The sequence below is a fragment of the Haliotis asinina genome, chromosome 3 (genome assembly GCF_037392515.1).
Source record: "Haliotis asinina isolate JCU_RB_2024 chromosome 3, JCU_Hal_asi_v2, whole genome shotgun sequence".
In the NCBI taxonomy this organism is placed as follows: domain Eukaryota; kingdom Metazoa; phylum Mollusca; class Gastropoda; order Lepetellida; family Haliotidae; genus Haliotis; species Haliotis asinina.
The window spans coordinates 15,720,324-15,748,307 of NC_090282.1; the positions used below are offsets into that span (position 1 = coordinate 15,720,324).

Below are 27,984 nucleotides of genomic sequence, written 5' to 3' on the forward strand. Positions count from 1 at the left end.
ACCCCCGGCCCCATTACAGCGGGCTTCAGCCAATCAGCAGGGCGACGATCTACCACGGGCGACACAGCAACACGGAGGGCATCGTCATAGAGACGGGGTAGTCACAGTCGTTCTTCACCCGACAGTAGCGACCCACTCTAGCTCAGGGAATTAAATAGGAGAAAACAATCACTCTCTTCCACCATGTCGGACGAAAATACCAGGGAAGCACAGGTGAGGACTATAGGTTGATCTAAGTAGTTTCACGACTTCCATGCTTGTATGTGTGTAGGTGATGTCACACTTTCCGTGACAGTACACGGAGGGGGATGATTTGCTTGAGTTCCGCTGTTATCTGTGAGCCGGGTGTACGTGCTTTTTAATATATGTCGCAGGTGTTTCGATAGTTCCAAACTTAAGATCGTTAGATCATGTAGGTGAACAGATACGATTCACTATCTGGGCAAAAACTGTGAGAATGTATTAATATACTTATTAACACGTTCCAAGGGACTTTCATATTCCTGTATCTAAAATACCACTTGCATGTATTTCTATTACTTACATATCAGTTTTGGTGGTATTGAAATCGGTGATGGGAGTAGCATGTACGAATATCAAAACGACATATTTTTTCTGAAATATACAAATGAACGATAAAGTGCGGGAGATTAATCCAACATGTGTTTATTATATTTGGGTAGAGTTAGGCAATGGCGTTATCATCGATTCCTCCCGTTGTACCGAAAAGCGTTCATTTTGCTTATGATATATACGACTAAAACAAGAAAAATAACGCTGTTTTCTTTCATATTACTGCGGTTATCTGTTATATTGTAAGTAATGTAGAAAATAAGGATGTTCTTTTGGGTAGTGTATATATTTACCTGTCTGTGGTCCAGATGACATGACACAAGAAATGTGTTGATGGAGAAAATCAAACCAACATTCTGTGTCCAGGCGGTCAGGCTCACCGACTCGATCCCGTCAGTCCTCATTTACCAGGGAGAATAGATCATCCCTGCTTTTACAGAAAGCATAGGTTGCTGAAGATAATTCTAACCTGGATCTGCACGAGTTCCTACTTTCATTCTATGCGGATGGCCGTGTAAAAGATGTACTTCGGTATATCTGTCATATTTCCAGTACATTTCCAACCACAAGCAAATACTTTCTACAGAAACCCAATATCTCGGGGGCTACCAGTGAGTTATGGTTTCACCATATTTTTCTGTTCTGAATGTAATTATTTCCCTGGACCAGTTTGAAAGCCTTTGTTTTTTTTAACATAACCATACTTTAAGTGCAAATATGCGTTTTGCTTAGGCTGAAAGATAATGCGGTGGTATTTTGTGACGGCACTTGTTGGAAGTTGACCTAACTACCGTCTCGTTAAAGCTATTATATGTAAGTGATAGTGCTAGTTGTACAGGCACCTCTTGTCGGTATGCATTAACTAAGATCAGTATAAATGACTGAGTGAATTTAGTTTTACGCCGCTCTTATTACTATTCCAGCAATATCACGACGGGGCACACCAGAAACTGGCTTCACACATTGTACCCATATGGGGAATCGAACTGAGGTCTTCGGTGTGACGAGCGAACACCCTAACCACAAGCCTACCTCACCGCCCATCAGTATGAATGAAGGGGTGGAGATAGGGGGTGGGAGACAACGGGGAGATCACACCAGCAGGGGTATTGTAACCGGTCTTGCCTAATTTATTTTGTGTTCTGTAAAGAATAGATGAACATATTCCTCCATTTTACCTTTCTGTGTGGCATTTTGGAATATTGGTTTCATTATCGTTGTCCGTTCATGTCACAGCCGTCGTAATCAATGATTCGAGACTCTCGTGAAGTTTTATTGAGCGAAGTTAATTGGTTCTCACCACTTGTGGTGTAATAAAACGATCACGCGATTTAGGAATGAAATACTAAATAAAGTTCCTCTCGTGGCAAATAAAACGTGAGCGTGGAGATTCAGACATGTTATCTGTGAGCAGTGTACTATACTAATTCTAGTTTCACTTTTTCCTGTAATAAAAAGCAACCATGCGCCTTAAGCAGGTAGAACTAACAATTAATGCGACACCTATAAAACTCCCCCACTTTGTGAGGTGATAGTTGTAGCGGTGTTTCATCGGAAAGGAGAAAGAGAGCATATCGACTGCTTCCTGGTGTCTCTCAAACTGAAGTGAATGGGTATACTTGTAGTTTCCGTCTGACTTTCATATTCAAACGAAATGATTATCACGCACCCATGTGGAGAATCGAACCTCAGTTACGGCTTCAACAACTAAGCCACCGCTTATCCCTTTTGGAAGGAACTGTTCGGAACATACGTTCCTGTGCATTATGGCAACACATTATCTGATTACATCCTGGATGCATCTGTAGAACAGCAGTGCCTTCTGTACATTAGACCAGAACCCCAAAAGATTCAGATTATTACTGGTCTTCAATAACCCATTTCTGTCGTTAAAAGGCGACTAACGGGATCGGGTGGTCAGACTCAGGGACTTGGCTGACACATGTAACCGTATCCCTGTTGCTGATCGATGCTCATGATGTTGATCACTGAAGTGTCTGGGCTCGATTGCTCAAAGATTACAAGCGTTTGGCCTGGAGGGTAGCGTAGTGTTAAAGCGCTCACTCGTATAGAGTGGGTGATGGGACGCAAAATAGAATCCTTAACGTCTCCTTTAACAGTTCACGTAAAATACACATTCAACAAAAGTGCGACATGAGATAATGCAGCAGAACTAATTTACTGGATATACGTATGATGTTCACATAACAAACATGCACTGACTGAACATAAAGTCCCTTGTATAAGCCATACGCACGTGGGTCACAACATGTGATTTACCGTCACTATGTGATTTGTAATGCCCTTTAAAGCTGTTGCTTATTGTTATTTGGAAGCCTAGTATTTAAATCACTATACATAACGACAACTCAAAGTCTTTACGTATTTATTTTCGTAGGAAAGTAATTAGAACGCCTTTGTGACAAAATGTAACGCTTTGTTGAACAACTACTGTACCCTTGGTTAACTAGTCAAGTTTGCCAATCCTGGCTAAACTGTCCCATTGTTTCCGGGTCATGACATAGGCTTAAAACAATGGCGACGTATATAAAGCTGGGTACATGTACAAACCTGACTACTGTCTGTGCGATCTCATGAAGAATTTACATTACAAGGTTCAATTCCGAGGTTAGTCCATCGGCAGTTCGTGTTAAGGTTGTGGACAAAATTCCTGAACTGCGATATCAGAATGCAAACATCCTTGTATGTAAGCAATCTAACCACTGTTATTGCCTGTCAGTGTCTGTAATAAACAAGTTATACTGGACATGCATCTGTCTCTTATTCTTTTCTCTGAAACAAAAACAAACAAATGCAGCCCTTTATCTTTAGGAATTAATAGGCAGTGGAAGATAAGACACACACAGTTCAATAAAGATATCCTCAATTACCACCTGTCCGTAATTCGATATATTGCTTGAGGCGATTGTTATTTATCTGACGTTACTGTGGACGATCACTGAAGAGTTCCTTGAGGTGACTGCTACAATTACACAATACTCAATCTGACAGGCTGTTCTTGGTAACTGCCATTGGTAGGAAGGAAACGGTTTAGTTTCTTGGCAATACACTGACACAGAGACTCTTCATGTGACATACCGTCTGGTAGTCCTGGAATATTGACAATGGTGAATTATGACTGCGGGGTAACTGTTCTCGTCTGATTCCACCACGAGTCTACTCGGGTCACCTTCACCCCCGTGGTTATAGGTCGCGGGTGATGTGTTCTGGTAGGATTATCTCCCTTAGCGGCCTCCAGCGTTCGGCTTTCAGTAGGATTTCATCATCTCCCAGGGGTAAATACTCCACCCGTTACCACACCGCTGTGTGTTCATTCCTTCCAGTTATACAACAGACAGCAGTTCCAAATGAGAGGTTCATGTACTGACGATTCATGTACTGGTTCCAGCTTGTCATCAGATGTAAAGAAATATGCCACATGACCCTATTCTCCCCTCTCGACTGTGCCGGAAGCTGTTGGTGGTTCAGATCCCAGTAACGTATGGCCCTGTCAGCAACAAATCTGTAACCATGTGTTTCTCCAAACTGGTAGATGAACAAACAGTATCCCTATTGGCCGGTCTGGCACCTGAAGCTGACAAGTCCCGAGATACTGCACAATACTAAACCAAAATCACTCTCACTCACTCACTCACTCACTCACTCACTCACTCACTCACTCACTCACTCACTCACTCACTCACACACTCACTCACTCACTCTCACATGGTAGCCTTCATGTGTATACATAATAATAAAATCCGTGTAAGTGTATCTTTGTGAGCGCCTCTATTTTTGGCGCTGATACTATGTGTGTGCGTGTGTGCGCGTGTGTGTCATGTTGTATTTTAACGGTATCATTTTACATAGTATATTTTAATCATTTTATACATCTTACGTTTTCAGTGCTCTTTAAGTCTCGTATAGCCTTCTGGCGGCTTGTGCATGCACATGTCTATAAATCTATGTGTACATTGTTAATTTTGTAGGTGCAAGATGATACTAAAACTAACAACTAACACATGTACTACTTAACTAATGTCCTTCTCTAGGTGCTGGTGCTATACACCCTACAGTGAGAGAAAGAGACATAAACCCTCAGAACTGATGATAAGAATATTTAACGAATCAAAACTAAAAAAAGACACTTACTGAAAAAAAATGTGTTCACAGGTGTACCGTATCCTGAAATATATACATGCTGATTGCCAGGCGAGGCCATTACTGCTCGTATCCCATTCGTCCATAATATGAGGTGTTCATCTGGAGGAATCTTATATCCATATCGAACTAATGCATGTATCGATACTGGGATATCTCGAAGTGAAGCCTGATTGTACGGGTGGAAATCGAATGCGTTCCAGTTATCAAAGTCAACTATATATATTTCCTTTTAAATATCACATAAAAATTCCCGTTGAAATGGGTTAAATGTTATGCTCACTGCACAGGCTACATGAGTTGAATGATCCCCAGGGAGTTCAGTCGGTTAAAAGAGAATCCCAGGAAAAAGATATCCGTTGATCAAGGGAACACTAGTTAGCATCTTGGTCATGTGGTAGTTGTTTGGATATGTGCACTACACAAATATTATAAAGCGATAATAATAAGTGAAGGTCCACAGATCACAGAGTCGAGTACAGTAGAGTTCAGGAGAGCTGATACGAACAGAATATGCATTTATACGCTAATCCGATCACACACAAAGTAGATCATGTTACCCCGCCATACATGCCCCCAAACCTTTCTGTCCCTCCGCAGATCTGCTATATAAGTATAATATATTAATATGATTATGTGTATTAATTCTCAGCTCAATGTAACTGTAAACGACGACAAAAGGACGCGGTAGAGCTTGACAAGACGGGGTATTACTGTTCTGTGTCAGTGCCAATGGGGTGCCTGTGTAAGTCCCACCCGCACCCTGAAGACATTTCAAGCTGACTGACATTTCAGTCGTGTCTGATAGATCACCAGTGTCTTATAATAATTATTCTCCTTCTTAATTATTCTTTACAGATATATGTGCGTTATTGCAAATGTCATTGAGTGAATGATATCAATATCGTCTTGCTACTGTATGCCAATCAAATGTTTGTTAACGGGTGATAAAGCTTAGCGTATTGGTAGCTGGTGTATTGCCAAGTGTTTAGACGCATGATGTGGACATGAGATTTGTCACAACTCGTTGCTCAATAATGTTAATTATAAGCAAACGTCGCGAGTTAGACACAGACATAGATTAGATCAGTCGGTTATTGAATTACTGCCGTGGGTTATGAAAGTTATACCATCATTTACGTGGCAGTACTTGACAGGAAGACAGGCCTTGACGTAATGTGTATCAGGTGTACAAGAGAATTGTTTTGAAGCTCGCAGACTGACTCATGATGGGATGGAATGAGTCTGGTTTACGAGAGTTTTAATAACCTTTGGGCTATATCACAACTGGGGACACCAGAACTGGATTCACGCATGACAGGAAGTCGACTAAGAGGGTTCAGCATGAAAGGCTAGAATTTTAACCACCAGGCTACTCCGTGCAAGGCCTCGCTGCCTAGTGTGGACGGATTAAAAACATATTATTCTGAACAGAAACATGCCGCTGCGTTTCGTAATCTGGGATCGCGCGGCCAGGGTCGCTAACGTGGCTGACAAGTCATCGGTTCCCAATTGCGTAGACCGAACCTCATGCTGTCCATCACTGGATTGTAGAATCTTCTACACGGATTTCCGCAACGCCAATAGCAAGGCCGGTTGGCTACAGCGTTGGTCATGACACTGAATTGTCAGGTTCGATTCCAAGTAAGGTTTCCCTGCATGAAGTTTGTTTTCTCCAAACCCTCTCATGCCGTGATATTACTGGATTACTGATAAGCAGCATAAAACTCCACTCCAATATTTACGAACATATGGCTCATTATAAACTCCACTTAGATAACACGGCCTGCGTTTATATGGCTCTAATGTTCACCTACAAGAGCGCTGGCTGTTCAGGGTCTTATTTCAAGGTAAATACGTAACAGTCAGGAGTAGGCTGAGAGGTTATGTATAAAACTGGAGGAGCCATAAAAATGGACGGTTGCTTACATAGCAGTTGTCAAGTCAGAGTACTTCTCAGAGGGAAGCTCTCCTGGAGCGGGCCTGTCACTTGATATGCACAGACCCATGTACAGGTGATTAAGGAATGTTTGTGTTTGGTGTATGCTGTCAGTGACAGTCTGACCTCAAAGGCTAGGGGTTACTCCATGGTTCAGGCAAGACATTTAAGCCTTTGTGCTTATTCATACCAATGTTATCTCACACATGGATACCAGATTCTGATTGGCTGAGACCTTTTCTGTAATACCCTTACATTTAAATTGCGTTTCTTGTGGTGTACACGGGAAATGCTCAACTTGTATTACATTTGCAAAATACCAGCCAGAGTTTTGTATCTCGATTTCATAATGTAAGACGCCAGGATATTTACGATATTAACAAATGAAATAAATTGGGGAATAGCTTAGATTTGCTTTCTGACACAACCAAGTCGATAAATACCTGTTGTATTCTTACCGCTTTAGACAAAGGTATATATGCGGTATACATACCAGCAAAAATTAAGTGTGGTGAAAAGCATCCGTTGCCAGCATTGCCGTCACGCGACATGGGTTGATATACCCCTTGAGTACGGTAGACTCTGTATAATGTATTTGGAATGTGACATTTCCGAAGTTTCTTTATGATCGTCATTTCGGGCAGTGATGTTGTAGAATTAGTAAGAGCGGCAAACCCATTCCCACTATTCACAATTCAGTTCAATACAAATGGGTTTTTTTCCAGTATAAAGTGGTCATGTGCACAGATTGACTGTATAACGTCATATTTAAAAGTTCTTATAACAGAAACACTACCATAATGGGCAGCGTTGACGTATGCATGGCTCCTAGGAAGGAGATGAAATGACAATATATTTCATACGGCCTTGTTGTTACCAATACATCTGCGACCATAATGACGAGGAATTGTTGGGTGATAATCATAGCGGCTACATGTCGTCATGCATGGTAAACACCTCAGAAGCGATAATACGCTCTGCGTCATTATTGAAGGGTCATATGTCAGGAGGTCTAGGTATGTTGGCATTGTGATGAACAGTTCAGGAACGCGATGTGTCTCGATGATATGCTGTACTGAAACTGATAAAAACAACGGATGACGAGGAAAAGCTCGCCTGAACGCAGTCAGTGTTCTAGTCCATGCACGTGTAGTACGTGTAATGTAATAGTCATTGTTGGTATAAAATGGTTCATTGCAGAGGCATCTGAATGTTTTCGAACATCCTTATGGATGTAAGTGGTTAAAGTATTACACATGCATCGCCTGGTGCATACCTAATTAAGGTAACGGTCCACAATGTAACTAAAATGCAAGGGGCATTAAACAAAACTCATGCATTGAAAGTGAAGATCTGAATAAGTTCGAATTCGTTTCACACATTTCTTTACTTTCCATTTCGTCATTTTCTAATGTCGCTGGTGTTCTACCAAGTCTCGAGTTAGTGACGAGCACCGAGCTCTTCGTGTAAACCATGTTAATCACTTATAACGGCCTAACATGGCTCATAATAACTTTCAAGAAACGGTCAAGAAATGTGATGCGGTCACGAAATGTGACTGAACAGCAAATGAAACGCAACTCTGACTTTTTGTCACTTTTTAAACAGAAGACGCAACCATGAACGCTTACTTTTATCAAATTTTATTTTATTTTTGAAATTTGCGTTTCTTTTGCTGTTTAGTATATAGTGAATGTACTGTCTTAACTGTAGAAGGAAAACGAGGCTGCAGCATCTGTAGGACTTTATGACTCGGTGGTAACACCGGCTTTACATTTTCCCGTAAACCTTGGTCCATGACTTAATTCGTACATAATTTACCATTAATGGTTTTGGACTTTCGCCAAAGTAGCACATATGTTTTCAAATCAGCGTGACATTACGACAGGCAGTGGTTGATATAACCTGGCGTGTACTGCTTGAGTCACGACTGTCACATGATGTCTGCTGTTAGCCCCAGTTTACCTCCCCTACACGATTTCGTGGTTTATTAAATGCCATGAAGATTAATGAATATTTACGAGGTTCTTTCTTCGCACACTGACCGTAGTCCCGGATCGATAACCCAGCATGCAATACATTCATCTTTCTTATCGAGTCCGAGGCACTAGCAGCGTTTGTTTCGAGTGCTAACTCTGGTCTGACATTGATACACCATTAATACAAAGTGGGAAAGGGGCTGATAAACGTTGGTGATTGAGTGGAACTTTTGTCAAAAGTCGCATCAGAAAAAAATACAGTAGTGTATCGACCTTTGGGAACATGCCATGAACACGAAACGTGAAAAACATTCTTGTACAACAAATAAACATGGGCTGATTGCTAGGGTAAACACGAAAGTGTTTACTTCTGTTTGCGAGTATAAAAGAGCAAACTGCAGATAACCTTACTTTGGTGTCGACCAGTACGCTTGCGCTAATGTCGTTGATACTGCCATTGATTCCAAGATTATGCTTCATTGACTGCGTTAAGAAGTGATACACAAGGTATGCTAACATCGATGTTACAATCAGGTTAACAACGATACCAACGGTATGCCAGCGCTGATGACATGTTATGCCAGCAATTATTCCTAGAGTGTTATACGATTATATATTTCACATTATGAAAACAATATGCTAATATGCTTTAATAATATCGATGCCAAGATTATGTTACCATTGATGCCAAAGGGTTTATTTCCATTGTTGCCAAAGTTATGTTTCCAATGATGTGAATAGTATATCCACAACAACACCAACTATTATATTACCATTCACGCCAAGTTCGCGTTACCACCAATGGCAATTTTATGTTACCGTTAATGCCAAGATTACGTTGCTTTTTTTAATAGATAGTGGTAATGCTGATACTGAAGGTTACACAAAATATTATTCCAAGACTATGTTCACATTGGGTGATGAATACCACCGCGGTTATGTTATCCTTGGTTACCCTTGGTTACCCTTGGTTATATTATGTTATCCTCAGTATACACTAGGACTTACATCATTTAATTACCGACGACTGAAAGAACTTTTGATGTGATGCTAAACACATATCAATATTTCGTCCTACAGGACAAAACAGAGGAGTATACCAAAGAAGAAAACCCCAACACGGACTCACAACAACGAGACAGCGACGTTCAGCAAGGGGAGGAGAAAGGAGGAACCAAGTCGGAAAGGAAGAACAGTTCAGACCGAAACCAAAATGAACAGACGGACACTGAATCAGGTATGTGTTTAAATGTGATAAAATGTATCTTTTGAACTAGATGTGAAATATGTCTCGAGCTATTTTCTTTAGTTTGAAAATCTATAAATGGTGGTATTTGTGACTGCGGTTATGGTAGTTTAAATGAGGGTGGGTCTTCGGATTTCATTTTTCCAAAATTGTTACACATGTTCTGGATGGGTTCATAGGCTGAGATGCATTACTCTGGCTAATGCTGGCCATCGTATGGCAACGTGTCTGTCAAACTGTGTCTGTGTTTAACGTTTTGGATGACATCATGATGCCAAGGAACCAGTGTGTGTCTGCGTGTCCTATGCCTTATGATGGATACTCTGTTACATCAGGGTCGGTGGGGTAGCCTAGTGATTCAAGCGTTGGCTCTTCACGTCGAAGAATCGGGTTCAATTCCCCATATGGACACTATGTGTGAAGTCCATTTCTGGCATTCCTCGCCGTGATATTGCTGGAATACTGCTAAGGGCAGCGTAAACCTGGACTCACACACTCACGGTTACGTCAAACATTGGCCCACTGACCCATGCGTGGGATCAGTTACATAACAGCAAAGTTATTTCGACGCTTCAGTAACGTGGCACCAAGGTTACGCATGACATACCTACCTGGACCAGGCATGTGTGCCTCCTGTGTGACATGGGCATCACGAAGCTATGGTGATCTGAGATGAAAAGGACTTCTGTATAGCAATGTAACCTCCTGACGGGGCACGACAGGACACACTTGAGTGGTCATTTTGTCACTTTATGTATACAACATACCCTTAAATATTCGGGTGTGAGGATTGTGGACATTTTGGATTTCACTCGGGTCTATTTTGATATCAAATATATCAACGCGCGTCGATAGAAGATTAAATGTTCTAAACACTTGAGATATACAATGAGATTGTATTTATCATCGAAATTCAGTCTTCCAACTTTAATAACGGTTATGGCCAGTATCCTGCATGTATGGAACACAACAGACATGGTTAACGGTAAGATAACGTCATTGTGACGTCACAGTTATCTGCAAAGCATTCTGATGCAATTTAATTGTATCCTGCCACATATTATGGTCAAAGCAGATACCTCCTTTGAAGCCACTTTGGGATGATGAATCATATGATCCATTCAGATAAATAAATGTACCCTCCTCCTTAAGAAACCAAACGGTCAGTTGATCTCCAGTGGGATATGTCTTCCAGTACTTTTACTGTCTATATCAATGTATCCATGACATATCTATGTACAGGCGCTAACTTGTAGCTTACACTAACCCTGCTTTTTGACGTTTCTAAGAGTGCATGATGTGGTTAATTATGCCTTTATTTATTTCAGTTTTGTTGTGTAAATATTGTGTTTAATTGTTCGTTACAACATGCGCAGTAAGTCCTGTAAAAGTAGAACAGTGTCGGTTAGATTTACTCCAACTTCCGAAGTAGACAGCTTATATAAGTTTTATACATTTTAGGCATTGCAAGTCCACTATCCACGCTTTCCTCATTAATACATCTTGATCATAAGCAACATAACACTACACAATATCCCACAGTTGTAGGGTCAGTTTGAGTTCACCAGGTGTGTTAGAGGGTATATTACATGACAGTAAGGTGCTTACAACGTTCCGCACACTGGGTGAATGGGTATTACTTGTTGTATCGATGTATTGGGTTTACGGGTGGAATTTATGCTGATTGCAGCAATGTTCTGACTGAGGAAACTAAAAGTGAAGTGCACTCATAACACTGATAGAGAATCCTGCCTGGAGCTTCAACCACATTACTCTCTCTCTCTCACCTCCGTCTCCACGTTGTGGACATTTGACGAGGGGTTACAGAAAACAAACCTCCCAAAAAGGAGCAATGATATTCCTGGGATGAGGGTATGCCCTTACAAACAAAAGCTGTCCTAAACACCGATTGGTGAAGCAGCAGCCTTGTACAATTGTCTTGAGTAAGTCGAGCCCCGAGAAGAAGCAAGATTCCAAGTAAGAGCGTTCCCCAAGCACATTTTGTTCCACACAGTGACCCTACTTCCCACGACAGTCTAAGTAAACTTATCCTCAGTACTTTTCGTTACACTCCACTACTGAGTCTAACCTTATGGGAGGTCGCGTCAGGAAACCCTTGAGACTGACCAATCAAAACACAGCTTACCAAATCGCGAAAGTGCACATTCGCACATACCTTTTGAAATTTTATCTCGAAGGTTCGTACCCGAATGATTCCGAAGGCTATTTAGCGTTCGGTCGCTTCCGGGTGATGCACACGGCGCACGTACAACCATGACAACGGTGAGTAAACAGTCACTGAAAATAGTGTTTTTGGCAATATTCACGTATGTCATCTTGCGGAAATATTAGCTAATAGTAACAATGTCATCCGAAACCCCAAAGCGTATATACTGCAAGTTATAACTGTGTTATATGCGGATATTTGTTTGTGGAGGGATCTGTGTCAGTGACGTGAATATTTTGAAAGTCCCTCCGATCCCTAAATAGTAGCCGTTGTCTGATTGGTTAAATCTGTTTAACTGTCTCGCGTTTGATTGGACGGTCATTGGTCACTCAAAGGTTACCTGGCGTGACCTTCTACTAGGTTTTGTTAGACTCAGTGGTGGAGTGTAACGAAATACACTGCGACTAAGCTTACTTAGACTGCTTCCCACGACAGCTGATTGACAACTCTTCTGCATTACCCTTACATGCACCTGTCCTGTCGCGATCCCCAAACGATGACTTCGTAACCTCGACATGGCAACACTCCTCACAATGTCATTACATGCACCAACCCTATGCAGAACGTACGCGTCACGTTGACGGTGACCATTAATAAGAGTCCTCAACATCCCACTTACTTGCACCGTCCCTGTGTTGAGCTCGCGCACTACACCTCAACCTGTCTTTGACATCCAATCTGTTAACAGTTGTTTCCTTTCTGCACATTAATTCCTGCTTAATCAATGTCTTGTAAAGTCTGGCCTGTTAAAGATGCTCCATCGCTACGAGGACTGGTTTAAACCATACCAACAGCAAGGCTTGATCACTGGTTAAACTATATACTATATAAGAAACTAATACTAATATTTTATCGAGTTTACTACAGAAACGCATATGCATTTATTGTGGCTGAAAATCTATTAAATTGACTGTTTTATTAACATTTGGATATAACAAAGAAGCAGGTGTATGAAAAACGTTATCCATGACATTTCTTTACACTATTTTGAAATGTGTGATGAGTTCAATATTGAATTCTCACTTACACGAAAACGTTCAACAATCCTTTATTGGCGCTTTAGTTTTATTGCGCACTATCAAAAGCTTCAGATGAAACTTTTTCTATAGTGCATATGCCACCAGATGTTGTTTTCTGGTGTAAAAAGATCAACGTTATAAAACCTGTACAGTCGTTGGTGATGTTGTTTTAGAGAATGATGGAGCACCTTTAACAAGACCATTAACTAGACACAAACACGCAAATCACCTGACTCCGCCCTTCTCTTCTCTGGTATTGATGATGTTTTGAAGACAACCGATAATTGAATCGTTGTTTTCAAACCCAAACCCAGCAGTGTTTCCTAGCAACGTTCTCGTCGCTGTGGCAATATATATTTCTGTTCTGACTTTCCTGTTTATTTCGCTTGCTTGTGTCAGTTTGGTGTGTTCGCTACAGCTTCGTCTATCCTCCGCCGCCATTTCCTAGCCGACCCCGGTAAGTAAGTAACCGTCTTAGTGATCAGCTGTTTTTGATTTGATTACCAGCCACTGCTATGGACGCGCTTGAGCCAGAATCAGGGCATGATGGGAGTAATGACGATGGCAGTTTACCAAATACCGGTAGTAAACCTGTGAGTAAAGACAGTATGGACGAAGAGAAGGTCAGTGTAGGTAGTGACGTAGAACAGACAGGTTCTGCTATGCAAAGGGAACGGGATGAACTTGGGGATCACGTGGACGACAGAGACTACAATCAGAGAGAGAAAAGTCCAGGTGAACAAGTCGATGCTAAAAATAGCAGCAGTGATTTTGGATCACGAAATATTATGCCTGTTTCTGAGGACAAAGACACTGATAAGTCTATGACAGACAAGGGTCGGGATATTGCGTTGGGGGGAGATAATCACGGCGGGATAAATAAGGAAGCGATGGAAGGAAGTGAGAATGAGTTACAATCTAAGAATGATGGTTCCGGAGATGAAGAAAATAAGGCCGATGACGTCACAACTGAAATTAGCCAATCACACTCTCAAGATCCTGATCAGTCACAAGAGGATAGATCCGACAAGGAGGAGAGCTATAACCGACTCGATGAAAGAATGGAAACAGTGGAAACACAAGCCAAAGCACATGACCAAAGTGTTCCTCACAGTGTCAACGCAACACCTGAGCGTAGCCAAACACAGACTGAGAAGCCTGACACGCCAGCCAGAGAGGACGAACATGGTGAGACTGTGAATACTCGTATGGATACGAACGAATCTAACCCTTCACAGACACAGACTCTGGAGGAAACGTCAGACAGTAGAATAGAGGAAAGAAATGAGGTTAGATCGGAACATATTCAACCCCTGACTGAAGACCCAGATCAAGTCCCACAAGAAAGGTCCGATGAAGGTGACGGTGATGCTGATAGTGGTGCTGGTTTAGACGATAAGGCGTCAGGTTTGTCGGAAGAAGGGTCAGCCGCACAGTCCCCCGGTGACGAGAGTAGGGGAGAGGAACGGGCCATAAGTAATTTAGATGATAAGGTAAATGTTGAAGAACTGCAGGAAACAGGTAGTAGTCGGGTAGATGAACGTCCAGAGCAGCTGGTGGAACATGGGCATACCAACCAGGAATGTGAGTTACAACAAGGGAACGATTGCGCTGATGCAGATGAAAGGTTGCCAAGGATTGAGTCAGAGAATGGATCACTTAATGTGATTGGAACAGATTCTACAGAGGCCAAGGATTCAAGAGGAAATGATGAAGACAACAAGAGGGAGTCCTGGCAGCGAGATATAGACAGTCGGGAAAACCAGGAGTCTTCCTCATTGGATGGTCGTAAAAAGGATGAAAATGGAGATTATGAGTTTGAGACTTCTAGTTTGAGTCATACTGAGAGTGAAGCCACGAGAGGCCAGCCGCCGATATCAACCGTGTACGTTCTGGCTCCAAGGAAACAATCGGATCCGGAACCCGACACTGCACACAGCCAGGATGAGATCGAGATTGTAAGTGAGGCCAACCGACAAGATTGCGATCAGCAAGAAGTACCGAAAGAGGAGGCCGGGAAGGAAACCGATGCTACGGAAGACGTTGAGGTTGAGGTTGAGGAAAAGGTAGAGGATAAAGTTGGGGATGAGGTGAAACAAGAAGTTCGGGAGGATGTCGCCAAAGATGATGTTGGTGGGGAGCAAAGTGAGGTTGGTGTTGAATCAGACGGTAAGGCAGAGGAAAAGGTCGAAAGTGACGATCAGAGTGAGGTTATTGACAATGATGAGGTTAAAGATATGGTAGGAAAGGACATTGATGAGGATGGGGAGGTAGGAGAGAGGGACAAAGCAGAGAACAATGAGGTAGTAGAGGAGGAGCTTGAGGTTGAACATAGGAAGGAAAGCATTACTCATGAGTCAGTTAAGGATGATGAATTGGATAAAGAGGTTAATGTTGAGAGTGAGGTTACAGATAAAGTTGAGGGGGGACAGGATAGGGTTGAAAACGATGTCGATGAAGGTGTCGAGAGTGAGGAAGAAGAGGACTCAAGTAGCGAGGACGAAGATGGGACAAGCGGAGACAGTGAAGACGGTGACAAGGATGACAAGAAGTCTGCTTTAGTTCCAGGTGAAACTACTGTACAAAGTACAGAGGTCCAAGCTGGGCAAGAGACAGAGAGTGATGCCAGGGGGAATACGAGGAAGGAGTCTACAGTCTCCGATATACCCCCTCCTGCTGCATCTGACAAGAGTGAAGCCAGTATCAAAGACGAAGAGAGGGGTACACAGCCAGAGGAGGAAAGGATCAGTATTAAGGAGGACAGCAAGAGCATCCGTAGTACCCGCAGTGCACAGTCCAGAGGTAGCTTGGGTAAATCTAGACAATCTCTCAGGGCTTCGAGAATCAGTGTTGAAAAGGACGTCCAACCTGAGGTGAAAGACGCCCCTGTCGATGCTGCACAAGCCCCCAGGGCGAAAGGGGAAGAGGATGAACTGGATAAGAAATCTGTGGCTACGTCACGAGCCTCACTGACAGAGATAGGAACTGGCGACAACAATGTAAAAGCTGACTCTAAAAGTACATTGAGCCAGGAGAGGAATGAGAAGGACGACACGACGACACACACAAATGCAACTGACGATGAGGACAAAGAACCGCGGCAAAGTTCTGTTTCCAAACCAAGTGTTCAGAGTCAAGAAAAAGAACCAGTTAGGGATGCAAAAAGATACGAGAATAGACAAGAGAAGAAGAAAGCCCCGTCCAAGTCAGATGGAAGAGGGCGAGCTATGGCCCTCTCACCTCGGAGATCCTCGTCCCCACAGAGAAGTCGAGGGAGCTATAGGTCGGAAGTTAAGAGTGCCCGGAGAAGTCCGAGGGAGACATCATCGAGTAGGACAAGATCCCCTACAAGACCTCGCACGACGACGACCTCGCGATCAAACAAAGGTGACTATAGCATAGGTGCAGGACACGCTTGGGGCAAGTTATAACGCCCTCAGCTGACAGCGTGCACAACCATGCAAGAACGAGCAGAGTTCTGTTATGATGAACATTTCACAAACAGAAATTTGAAGCGTTTTTGCTTAGTTGATTGAATGGTTTACTGGGAATCGTTATACATGCCCCAAGACGGCCCTCCTCTCAGCAGTGTAACTAGATATATTTTGTAATGATGTCATACACGACGTCATCAATGACATCATCTTTGTAGAATAGAGCAGCATGTGTGGTTCACTGCGGTAGTGCATGTGAAGTATTTTGTCATAATGGCAGAAACCGTAAAAATGTCTCCAAATATATGTCAGGCGAGAATATGAGTCACAATTATTATTATTATTTTTTTGAAGTAATCACTACTTGCTGTCACTGTAATACGAAATGTTATCTGTCATTTAGTTGGATTGTTACACATTTTAACGGAGTGTAGGGATCATGGTATATAAATTTACATGTGCATGATCATAAAGAATATATTTATATATTACCCTTATTATAACATGGTTATTCCATAAACTGACATAGAAATACTGGATTATCCTTCACGTGTATTGCCCGGTCATATATGTTCAACTGCATGACTGTATCCTAACATATATTCTCCACATAGTTAAACACAGCTCCAGCCCCTAACGGACTCCCTATCTTATGCATGATCAGCCCTAAAATATCTCGTTACATCTCCACCGCTTTCATTACTCTTCCACGCAGCCTTCCGTGCACTGTTTATCAACTAGTTCTTTCTATTATCGTATTACGATATATATTCTGTCACTAGCTTACTTCACTGGGTGTTTATCTACGTATATATGACTTTGCAAGACGCTGGTCTGTGTGACTTGGTCAATAACGCATGACCTCTTTATTGACCAAAGCTTGAAGCATGCAGCTTATGTTGACGAGAGCCTGATTGGGACATTAGGGTGAACATATAGTCATGTTGGTATACATAACATACATTCTGTTACTACAAAGATAAGAAATACCTTGTCCATAAGTGTATTACTGTTCATGATCTTTCAGCTACTTGGGTATCAGTATCTAGGACCACACTGCGCATGTGCATCAACGATGTTTCTGTATTACCATTGGTGGTGGATTATTAATATATTGTTGTGTGTTGGTGACTTAAATCCTTTCATCTAACTTTTTTGTAAATTATCAATAAGAGTGCATGCTATTTCGATATGTGATTTCAATATCGGTATGTAGATATCTAGTTTCATAACTTGTATTCCCTGTTTCATAACTTGTATTCGCGGGTTCATGGTCTCAGTGTGGGAACGAAGTCACTACCTGGTCAATATTCACCAGATGACGTCATAGTGTGTGCCTGTAGGTAATAATAATATGACGGTGTACAGAGCCTTAACACGTTAGACAGCTAGTCGATCTCTCATAGAAATTAGGGCAGGCTTAACAAAGCAGTCGTATTTGCAATTGTTGTAGTTTGCGGTAATCAAATCCTAGTGAAATACTGGAGCTACGATTCTTGTAGAATTAAGATAATTGAAGGTCGGTATTGATGCATTCGATTTCTGATTGCCATTTCATAGAGCAAATCTCTGTTGTGGTATGCTGAACAGCAAAACAAGCGCAACTCTGTTTTTGTTACGTTTTCTAAATAGACGACATAAACATGAACGCTTATTTTTGGGATGAGATTTCAGTTTTTCAAAACTTGCGTTTCCTTTTCTGTTCTGTATGCTATAAAGTAGACAGGCGAGGCGATTGTCGCAGAGCTAAGCCGATTGTAAATCTACATTAAAGTAATAAAATCTTTGTTAATATACGGAGACAGCACGAGGCAAGTATAAATCTGTATCAAAACAGGTGTTGAATATGTTCGCGGAGATACACATATTCTGAAAGTAGCTTGAAACTGGATAGCTGAAATATTGCTGAGTGCGGCGTAAACCTAAACTCACTCACTCACACTCTTCAAAGTGGAGCTATAAGAAACGTAAGTCCTTCACATGTCTCCTACGACTGCTTTGTGAAACTATGTGCTGACAACCAGTATTAACCCTTACAATCATATCTGAACCATAGATAATGATTGTTACCTTGCTCCTACCAGTACCAGATTCCTCACTATATAATCGCCATAAGTTTGTAGTAGGATCAGATATAATTCCACTACCCATACTTCCATGTTTCAAAACATACACATTTGTACATCTTTGAATTTGCTGTCGGTTAAATGTGTCCTTAAGCAACAAAAAACACCTTCATCTGAGTTCCCAAGAAGAGGGAACGGAGGTGCATCGTTCTAAGGTTTCAATGTCTGACCACAGTGTCATTAATATGAGCTAACTGGGTATCGTATTTTCATCATTTTGTTATTTTCGTTTTGAAATACATGTATTTGGGGGATATGGTGGGATTCTTATAAATAACACCTTTTTGTTATGGATCCGCTCTAATATAAATGTTATGTACGTCAGACATTTACCGTTCTGTAGTCTTCACTGAAGGAAGGAATTACCGTATGCTTGACAATGTAAGCACAGCTAATACAGCCTGTATATCAGTTATAACGATTATTTCGTCACTATTGTGACAGGGGGTAAGAGTAAAGGGCGCAAGACAACAAAGAAGAGTCCCAGAGAGGAAACGCCCGAGGGAACACCTCACGGTAACTATTTCGCATTCGTGACCACTCGGGATAGATACGGAAAAGGGCGAGTGGTCACGAATAACTGTGTATGACAATATGCTTAATGTAGATAGAGACTGTAACTAAGCTGTTGCCATGGTTGCATAACAATATAGCCACCTTCATAATCAAAGCTTAATACACCCCCTAGAGTATGTAGAGGCACGGTACTAGAGATGGTTAAAATAGCGCAGACAATAAACAAACTTCTTTCATAACATGAAAAAATGGCAAAAATACCAAATGTCACTGGATACTGCTTGTAAGTCCTTACTCTGCCTTTGATGTCGGTCCATACAATGTTATATCGAGACAGAGAAATAACGTTTTAGTTCCTATTCCCTGCTGGACTTATCATGTAGATATAAATGGCTATGACGAATCAATAAGAAAGAGCTTAGCTGCATAATCGGCTTGTATGATTTGCATATGGAGAGACTCGTGTGAGCGAAGTGAGTCAGGAGATAATCTACTCATTACGGCCTTGGCGTATTTGCATGCTAACATGGCGTTGGATAACTAACACAATTATGCATCGATTAATTCCCTGTTAGCGAACACGGTTTGTACTATGGGCCTATGGCGAGGATCTCCCATGAATATCTATTGAAATTGGTCTTCAGAAGCCCTGCCCGTTGTAAGAGGCGGCATTCGGGACAAATAATCAGGTTCGCTGACTGTCAACGCTGACCAATTCTGTTTTCAGTCACTAGAATGTCTGGTCCAAACACGATTATTTACATACCGCCATCATATATAGCTGGTCCAGTGTTGTGTAGAACAACAAACAAACACACCTAACAAGAGATACGATTATTATGAAGTTGACAGCGATGTAACATGTTCAGATTCCAGTTTGATTTTCCTTTTTATGGATGGGTTGGCCCACACCCCACTAAAAAGGCACCCAGAATAAATCAATGAAGTATATAAGCATAAGATTCGAACCAGGACCCAACTTATTAAAGTTATGTGTTTACACGCCTGGAAAGTTTTATTACCTAGACTGTCTAACATCATTTTAAAGTTGTTTCTGTACACACCTCACCCTTGCTTATGCTTTGCTTAACCTTCAAAGTAATATGTGGATGTAAAACCACACAAATATTCTTAACTTTAAAATATTTACAATACTTATATTTCTTTATGCAATATGACTATTCATTATAAGACATTTATTCGACATTAACGCTGTGGAAAAGCTTTTCGAAAACAGACCTTGACTTTGTATAGCACTGCTGAACCCAGTCTTTGTGATCGTGTAATTATGAAGTGGATGATAACCCTACGACAGTAAAGCTGTGCCCAAAAGGTATAGATCCTCGCTGGGGAGACCGCCCTGTCACAATAGACCCGATATGCAGGGACCTATCCTGTACACGGTTCACAATACTACGGGTATTTCTTAACAATAACGTCAATACCTGTGACGACTCTCGTTTAAAGTCCTATCAATCTTACACTACAGCCATGAAAACGTGTCATTATAGTCGAACAGTCCTCCTATTGATTTCAAGGCGGTTCAGATATAAGGGTGTATGTGTTAGCACTTAATCGCTGTCTGCCCGGCTACACAGCTGCCTCGATATACCGTCACAACCTGAGACGTTCTGACAGGGCTCGCCAACTCTGTGGATCGATACCCGTAATCAACAATGTGCACGAGTGATTGCCTCACTGTTGTAGTATTAGGGGACGTGTCCCAAGTTAATAGCACTGGTGTTGATGTAAATGAATAACAAAGGTAAACGAAATTGAACTCCCGTTATGGGAAAAAAATTCTGGACGATTACCCATGGGAATGAGTGAGTGAGTTTTACGCCGCTTTTAGCAATATTCCAGCAATATTAGGACTTGGGACAACTGGCATGGGTTTAACACATTGTACCCATTGCGGAATCGTGCTCTTGGGGACGTCTATAGCTTATAGTGTGAAATTAGTAGCTATCTGTCATGCGTCTATCCGGACTTATGTTAATCGGGACTTGAAGAGGAAAGTTAGTGAGACCTGGGAATAAGCCGATCAGAGTTGCGCCCCTTAGTGGTACGAGAACCCTATGATGTAAAATCTCGGTTTACGCTGATTATGACTCTAGGTTTGTCAGCATCCGTCGTCCCGAACGCCTAAGTCATGGATTACTTCGTGTTTTCCTCTCTATGCTAAAGATGTAACTGAATCATTATTCATGGAGGCACTAAACTCACGTCAATTATATTGTTCACGGTGCTGGCGGATGAATATGACCTTGACCTTTACGTTTGCCCAATCATGCAGTTGGACCTATATACACTGTCAATTATTTTATCGGCTTAAATATACAGAACTTGTCACCGAACTCTTCTGGTGAGATTATGTGTTCCATGTACTAATCCGTGAATATACGCATGTGTAGAGCTCGATGGCCGCTCCAAACAGAGGGAGTTCTTCAAGGAGGAGCTCAAGCGACTGGAGGAAGCACTCAAGAGGGAGAAGTCCAAAATAATCAAACCTGACGTGTAAGTTGGCCGTTGTAACGCTGTCCGTATTTTATAATATATGTTTCCCATCTTCCTCACGCCTAGATTTTCCATTCCGACGTAATATTTAAACGTTTAATCTCCATTTCCCCCGCCGCCTGCATGATGCGACAAAAATACTTTAAAAAGGTGAGGTCACATAAACTTTCTTCTTCTACATTTTTAGGAATTCTTTCCGAACAAAAGTGACAAGATCCACATCAGAAATTAATTTAAAGACCAGTATCCCGACCCACAAAGCATTCGTAGCGCTTTGCCATTGGTAACCCTGTGGTGAACTATAGAGTTACGACAGGAAGTAACGTTACGAACGCTTTGTGGAGCGGGACCAGTATCCAAAGGGGTCTGAATTGTACAGTTTCATGAAATACTTATAAAATACAAAATAAAACACAATTAGTGAAGCACACATTTCCTAGTTTTCCATTTACTTCATTCTGGCATGACTGCTCTCTTTTCGGATGAGATAAGAGACGATAAACATACACAAGTCTCAACCATATAGCGAAAGAGCATTTATACCCATATTTGATGGTGGTTAACAATGGTTATTCCACGGTGGTGCATTTGATCCAGGAACCTTCTTGTCCTTTTGTCTTAGCAGTGCATGGGTGACTGTTACGTTTGGGAAAATAAGTAAAATCCATGTTTAAGTGTATACTTTCTTTATTTAATGTATCTTTTTGCGGAAATAGCATGTGAAGTAAATAATTTGTTATTTTTCATAATCTAACCAAACAAATTCTAGTATTCCAGGAAATAAACAAATAGGATTTGTTGTCCCATTTTTTCATATATGTTGTATCGTGATTACGTTTCCACATCACATTGAACGTTACTGATTTTTCAGTAGCACACGTAACAACATTTGGAAATTTGCAAGGAAAACATTTCAACCAAATACCAAGAAGAGATTCTGTGTAAAAATACTGTCGCCTCTCATAAAGAACAAGATCTCTGTTAAGTCTGCAAACATGAGAACTGATTATAAGTTCATGGCGATGTATGAAAAAACTTCAGCGACATGCACGCCATCGAACACGGCTCTGACCGCATCATCAATTAAGAAATGGAGTTCTGATCTACTAAGCAAGGCACTTACTGATCTGACTACATAATCGATACGTGTCCCTTGGTAATGTATAATTGAAGTAGCTGATTGCATCGCTCGTTGTTTCAGTAAGAAACACACACCTTACATCTTTAACACCCTGGAGCCCTACTACAACACATCGACCGTCCGCTACTTGGTGGAACTGGTGAGTGAGTGAGTGAGTGAGTGAGTAATGTGTGAGAGCTGGTTGCAGAAGAGTGTTTTTGTTTCCTTGTTGTTGAACACGTCGCTCAGCAATAATCCAGCTATATGACAAAGGTCTGTGAATAATGGAATCTGTGATTCCAGTGATCAACATTATGAACATCGATCTACGCAAATGGATCTACGATGACATTCACCAACCAAGTCGTTCAGCCTCACCACCCGGTATCTTTAGTCGACTCTTACGACACACGTAACATGTTTTAAAGGCCCTGATGTTCGTGGGTCTGGTGTGAATGAGTGAAAGAGCGAGTGCATTGCTGGGCAATTACCATATACCTATCTATCAGTGATTGTTTTTTTATTCAGTCGCATATCGGGAATGTCTGTTTGATGGATTAACCATTCTCAAATTGTATATCCACCATGAAGAAGACTTTGAGTAACTTAAATGGTTGCCAGCTAACTCGTTCTTTTCTAGGCATGCGAAACCATTGTTGTAAGGCGCTCACTTATGGAGTTGCGTCCCTTGAATGGATTCGACATGCAGGTTCGCCCCGAGTATGACCCTTGTTATCGCTGCTCATACAAGTACTTGCGTGTTTCTCCAAAGAGTCCAGTGGTGTACACAAATTCGACACACTACATACTTTTCAAAGCGGCGTAAAATCTCCCTCATGTTCCCGTACTTAATTGTGCTGAAATTCTCAACCAGCTGTTGCTGCTCACATATTGTAATATGAGTGATACTTTCTTATAGGACAGGTTTCCGTCATAGCAGTGTTGACCCATCATGCTCTCTGTCGCAGCCGGAAGAGGTACAGCACCGTTTCGTGAGCCGGAAGACCGCTATCGGCCTGTGTGACCCGTGGGTGGATTACAGCATGGACACCCAGTTCCTGCCCCGTATCTCATCCTCCTCCTCCTCCCGTGCAGTAAACAGGCATCATGAGATGGAGAAGCGAGAGTAAGTACCTATCTACTTGGAATAACGGCCGCTCAGTGACCGTCTGTAGGTAGGTACAGAGTTGTCTCCCTTAGGGACCGTTCATAATATATGGCTCGTGAGGGTTGATGATGATTTTAAGTAGGGGTTGCCCATTTTGTTCTGGGGATGTGTGCGTGCGCGCGTGCGTGCGTGCGTGCGTGCGTTCATTGCATTTGTACATTTGCACATTTTGCACATGACAAGCGGGAGGGGGAAGTGAGGGTCACTTACTTTGTACAATCAACTCCATAAAAATCACCATCATCATCATGCTGCACCCTCCCCGAAAGCCATAAGTAATGGTCGACCCTGTATCATTTGATCGTAGGTCCCTGTCCCAGATTCGACCAGGTTGTGATCCTTGGTCTGCCTGTACCATGGATGTGGATTATCCAAAGTGATATGTTATTACGCGGGTACGTGGAGCTGAGAAATTACTGAACTGAAAAGTGTTTAGACCCATGGAGATTCGGGTTATATCTTCAATAACCCATGGTTGTCGTTACTCGGGATCGGGTGGTCAGACTCGCTGACTTGGTTGAAACATGTCATCGTATCCCACTAGCTCGATGGTCATGTCGTTGATCACTGGATTGTCTGGTCCACACTTGATAATTTATAGACCATCGCCATATACATGGAATGCTGCGGCGTAAAACTAATCTCATTCACCCAAACCTGGGTATTTACATGTACAGCATGCCTCACATGTGTGGGTGTGGGTTACAGTTGGGTTGTTCTCTGTGGTCAGCGAGAAGATCAGAGAAAGGGAGAAGCGCTCCAAGAAGGAAGGGAGCACCAGACTGCCTAAGTTCCCGGTCGTCACGCTCGACTCCAAGGAGTATGCCACCAAAGCTTTATACTACAGTGATGTTCCTGAACTGAGGTACGTGACTCCACGCCACGCGACGCCACGCCACACCACGCCCATCTCGCTCACGTTCCTGCACACACACACACACACGCACGCACGCACGCACGCACACACACACACACACCAGAAAAAAGGGGGGAAAAACTGGTAACTTCAATAAACGTATAAACGTGGCTCAGTAATTTAAATACAGTCCTGCACGCACACGCACACGCACACACACACACCGGATCCACCTATATCACGTGTACATACATTACTATTTTAAGTATAATCGCCCCGTGTTATTTTTGTACTGTCACGCTCAGTGATGTATTATTATTATTATTATTATTATTCGTATTATTTAAGGAGAGAGCTCCGCGACAAATACAGTCAGAATGCTACCAAGAAAATCGACGAGGATTACACCAGGACAAAACAAGACTTCTACCGCATGGATCTTGACAAACTTGATGAAGTGCATCCATTAAACCGCCCGCACATGCGCAATGCATATTTCGCCTACCTCCAGAATACCCCAGGCTCCCGGAAGGCGGTTGTGGAGTGCGTAAAGGGGTTGAAGGCAGAAGGCAAGGCGAACTAGGCATTGCGCATGCGTTGCGCAAAGACGATGTAAATATTCCATAGCAATATTGTACATAACTTTTGTGTCGTGAAAATAATGTTCAGTCATCAGCTGGTACAGCATATAGCGTTAAGCAGACGACAGTCAATACATTTTAGAAAGTGACATTTCTAATAATGACAGACATTCCAGTGTGAGTATTATTTTACAAATGTGCGTTAGTGTCATCCGGCATACCATGAAACTGCTTTTATACAACAGATAAACGAATTATACAGTGTTTACCATGTTCCATATGTAGGCAGACATTCCTAAGTACCTGTCTGGACGACTGGTCCAGCTCAACGAAGCTTCGCTGTTGGAATATATATCATTCCAAAAAAGTAAGGGATATCGGATTTACAAAATTGATTAAATGCATATGATGCAGAACAGACGATGAAGAGAAATTAAGGGAAAATGGGACTGTTTGTTCCATTCCTTTAGAAGTGTTTCATCTGTATGGATATGTTACCTTTTCCCACATGCACTGGCACTGGCTCGTGGTTTGCTCGCAAAATAGAATATTCCTTACTTTTCTAGTGGTGTATGAAGCCGCGACGTTTAACAACGTTAACGTCGACTGTCTTGATGGATGCGAACATTACCGACCATCACTTACTGTTTCCTGTTAAACATCGCGATGGTTATTTTACTGCATTCAGTTAGAAGAACGAAAATGTGAGCTCCAAAATGGCGTCTTGACGAGAATCAGGTTAGATCAGCGGTGTCAGTGGTGGTAAGCCAGTTGAAGGGTGTTTCTACATCCATTTAGTCGTGCCTTACAAAACCACCGAGATACCACTGTGTGGAGTTTAGTCTATGGTCTCCATACGTCAGCTGATGTTAACGTTATTTTCACGACCTTTGTTACACTGTTATGTGTATGCATTTGTTTCGTCATCTGCAGACGCGTTCAAGGGTCAAACTGCATACGTTGGACGGACATGTGTATATATTTCGTGTTAGAGGCAATAACGTGGGGTGAAATATGCCCCACGCCGTTAACGCTTGCGGTACAACAGGGTCTGTTCCCTCAAAACGATCCTAGAAATGCGTCTGTCTTAAAGGGTGGGGGTTATGATAATCACAGCGCTGGTAATGCCATAAGTCCGCCTTCACTGCTAGGATGAGAGTTATGGTCGGTGATCTTAGCGCCAAGACTGCTAGAAGTCCGCCTTAACTTAAAGGATGAGAGTTATGGTCGGTGATCTTAGCGCCAAGACTGCTAGAAGTCCGCCTTAACTTAAAGGATGAGAGTTATGGGTGATGATCTAAGCGCCATGGCTGTCAGATGCGTTATGGGTGATGATCTTAGCGCCAAGACTGTCACATGTCCGCGTTAATTTAAAGGATGAGAGTTATGGTTGATGATCTTAGCGCCAAGACTGCCAGGTGTCCGCTTTAACTTAAAGGATGAGAGTTATGGTCGGTGATCTTAGCGCCAAGACTGCTAGAAGTCCGCCTTAACTTAAAGGATGAGAGTTATGGGTGATGATCTAAGCGCCATGGCTGTCAGATGCGTTATGGGTGATGATCTTAGCGCCAAGACTGTCACATGTCCGCGTTAATTTAAAGGATGAGAGTTATGGTTGATGATCTTAGCGCCAAGACTGCCAGGTGTCCGCTTTAACTTAAAGGATGAGAGTTATGGTTGATGATCTTAGCGCCAAGACTGTCACATGTCTGCCTTAACTTAAAGGATGAGACTTATGGTTGATGATCTCAGCGCCATGACTGTCATAAAATCATCTTAAGGTATGGGAATAAAGATCACTTTGGAGCTAAGGCAATCGCCGGTACAGCACTACTAAGACCCTTTGAACGGGGACGAGGGGAGGATACATTGTTTGAAGCCATTTCGGGAGTACCCCGCCGCTACATTGCTGGAACATCGTTAAAGCGGTGATAAACCATTTTCGCTCACTCGCTCTTTCTGATACACATGACCGGAACACACCATGCATGTTGTCCCGACACTTTAAAGAAAGTGATTCAGTGTTTTTTCCATGTAGAACTGAGAACCAACCCAGCATGTACCGCCATTGCAGTAGATAACATTATATCAACTGCTGTGTTTGAGTATAGTTCCAAAGGCTATCCTGTTACGATATCGTGAGTCATTCGACTCAAGGTTTTACGATTGCATTGTCACGTGCCTCTTTTTTGAGACCGGTACAATCATGCGATTACATTATAACTGGGATAAACTGCGGCCAGTCCTGTTGTCCGAAATGGCGACCTGGCAAAGTACAGAAGTCATCGAACCGGCTTCCAGCATCCAGACTATTTTCGACAGTTACATCTTTGTTGGTAACACCAAGACTCGTCTCGGTTGAAGGCTATGAAGTCATTGGTGTTACCCTGTGGTGTAGCTTAACCGTTAACTTTCGTTACATTGTTGCAGTTTTACAGTATGCATGAGCCTGCCTGTGATAATATTTTATGCTTTAACCAAATCGTAATAAATATCTAATGCATCCAAGAAGATTTTGTCCA

General features: G+C 42.2%; 1 protein-coding gene across 1 annotated transcript; it reads left to right on the plus strand.

Annotated features, from left to right (window-relative positions):
* The first annotated feature begins 38 nt into the window (after nt 1-38).
* Nucleotides 39-27,970, plus strand: LOC137279254 (dentin sialophosphoprotein-like). The gene is made up of 8 exons (XM_067811758.1): nt 39-213; nt 9,733-9,889; nt 13,652-16,531; nt 21,635-21,737; nt 22,939-23,017; nt 23,826-23,983; nt 24,756-24,890; nt 25,230-27,970. Exons 1-8 carry the CDS (start codon nt 184-186, stop codon nt 25,462-25,464), a joined length of 3,777 nt encoding a protein of 1,258 aa, XP_067667859.1. The 5' UTR covers nt 39-183; the 3' UTR covers nt 25,465-27,970.
* Nucleotides 27,971-27,984: the final 14 nt, after the last annotated feature.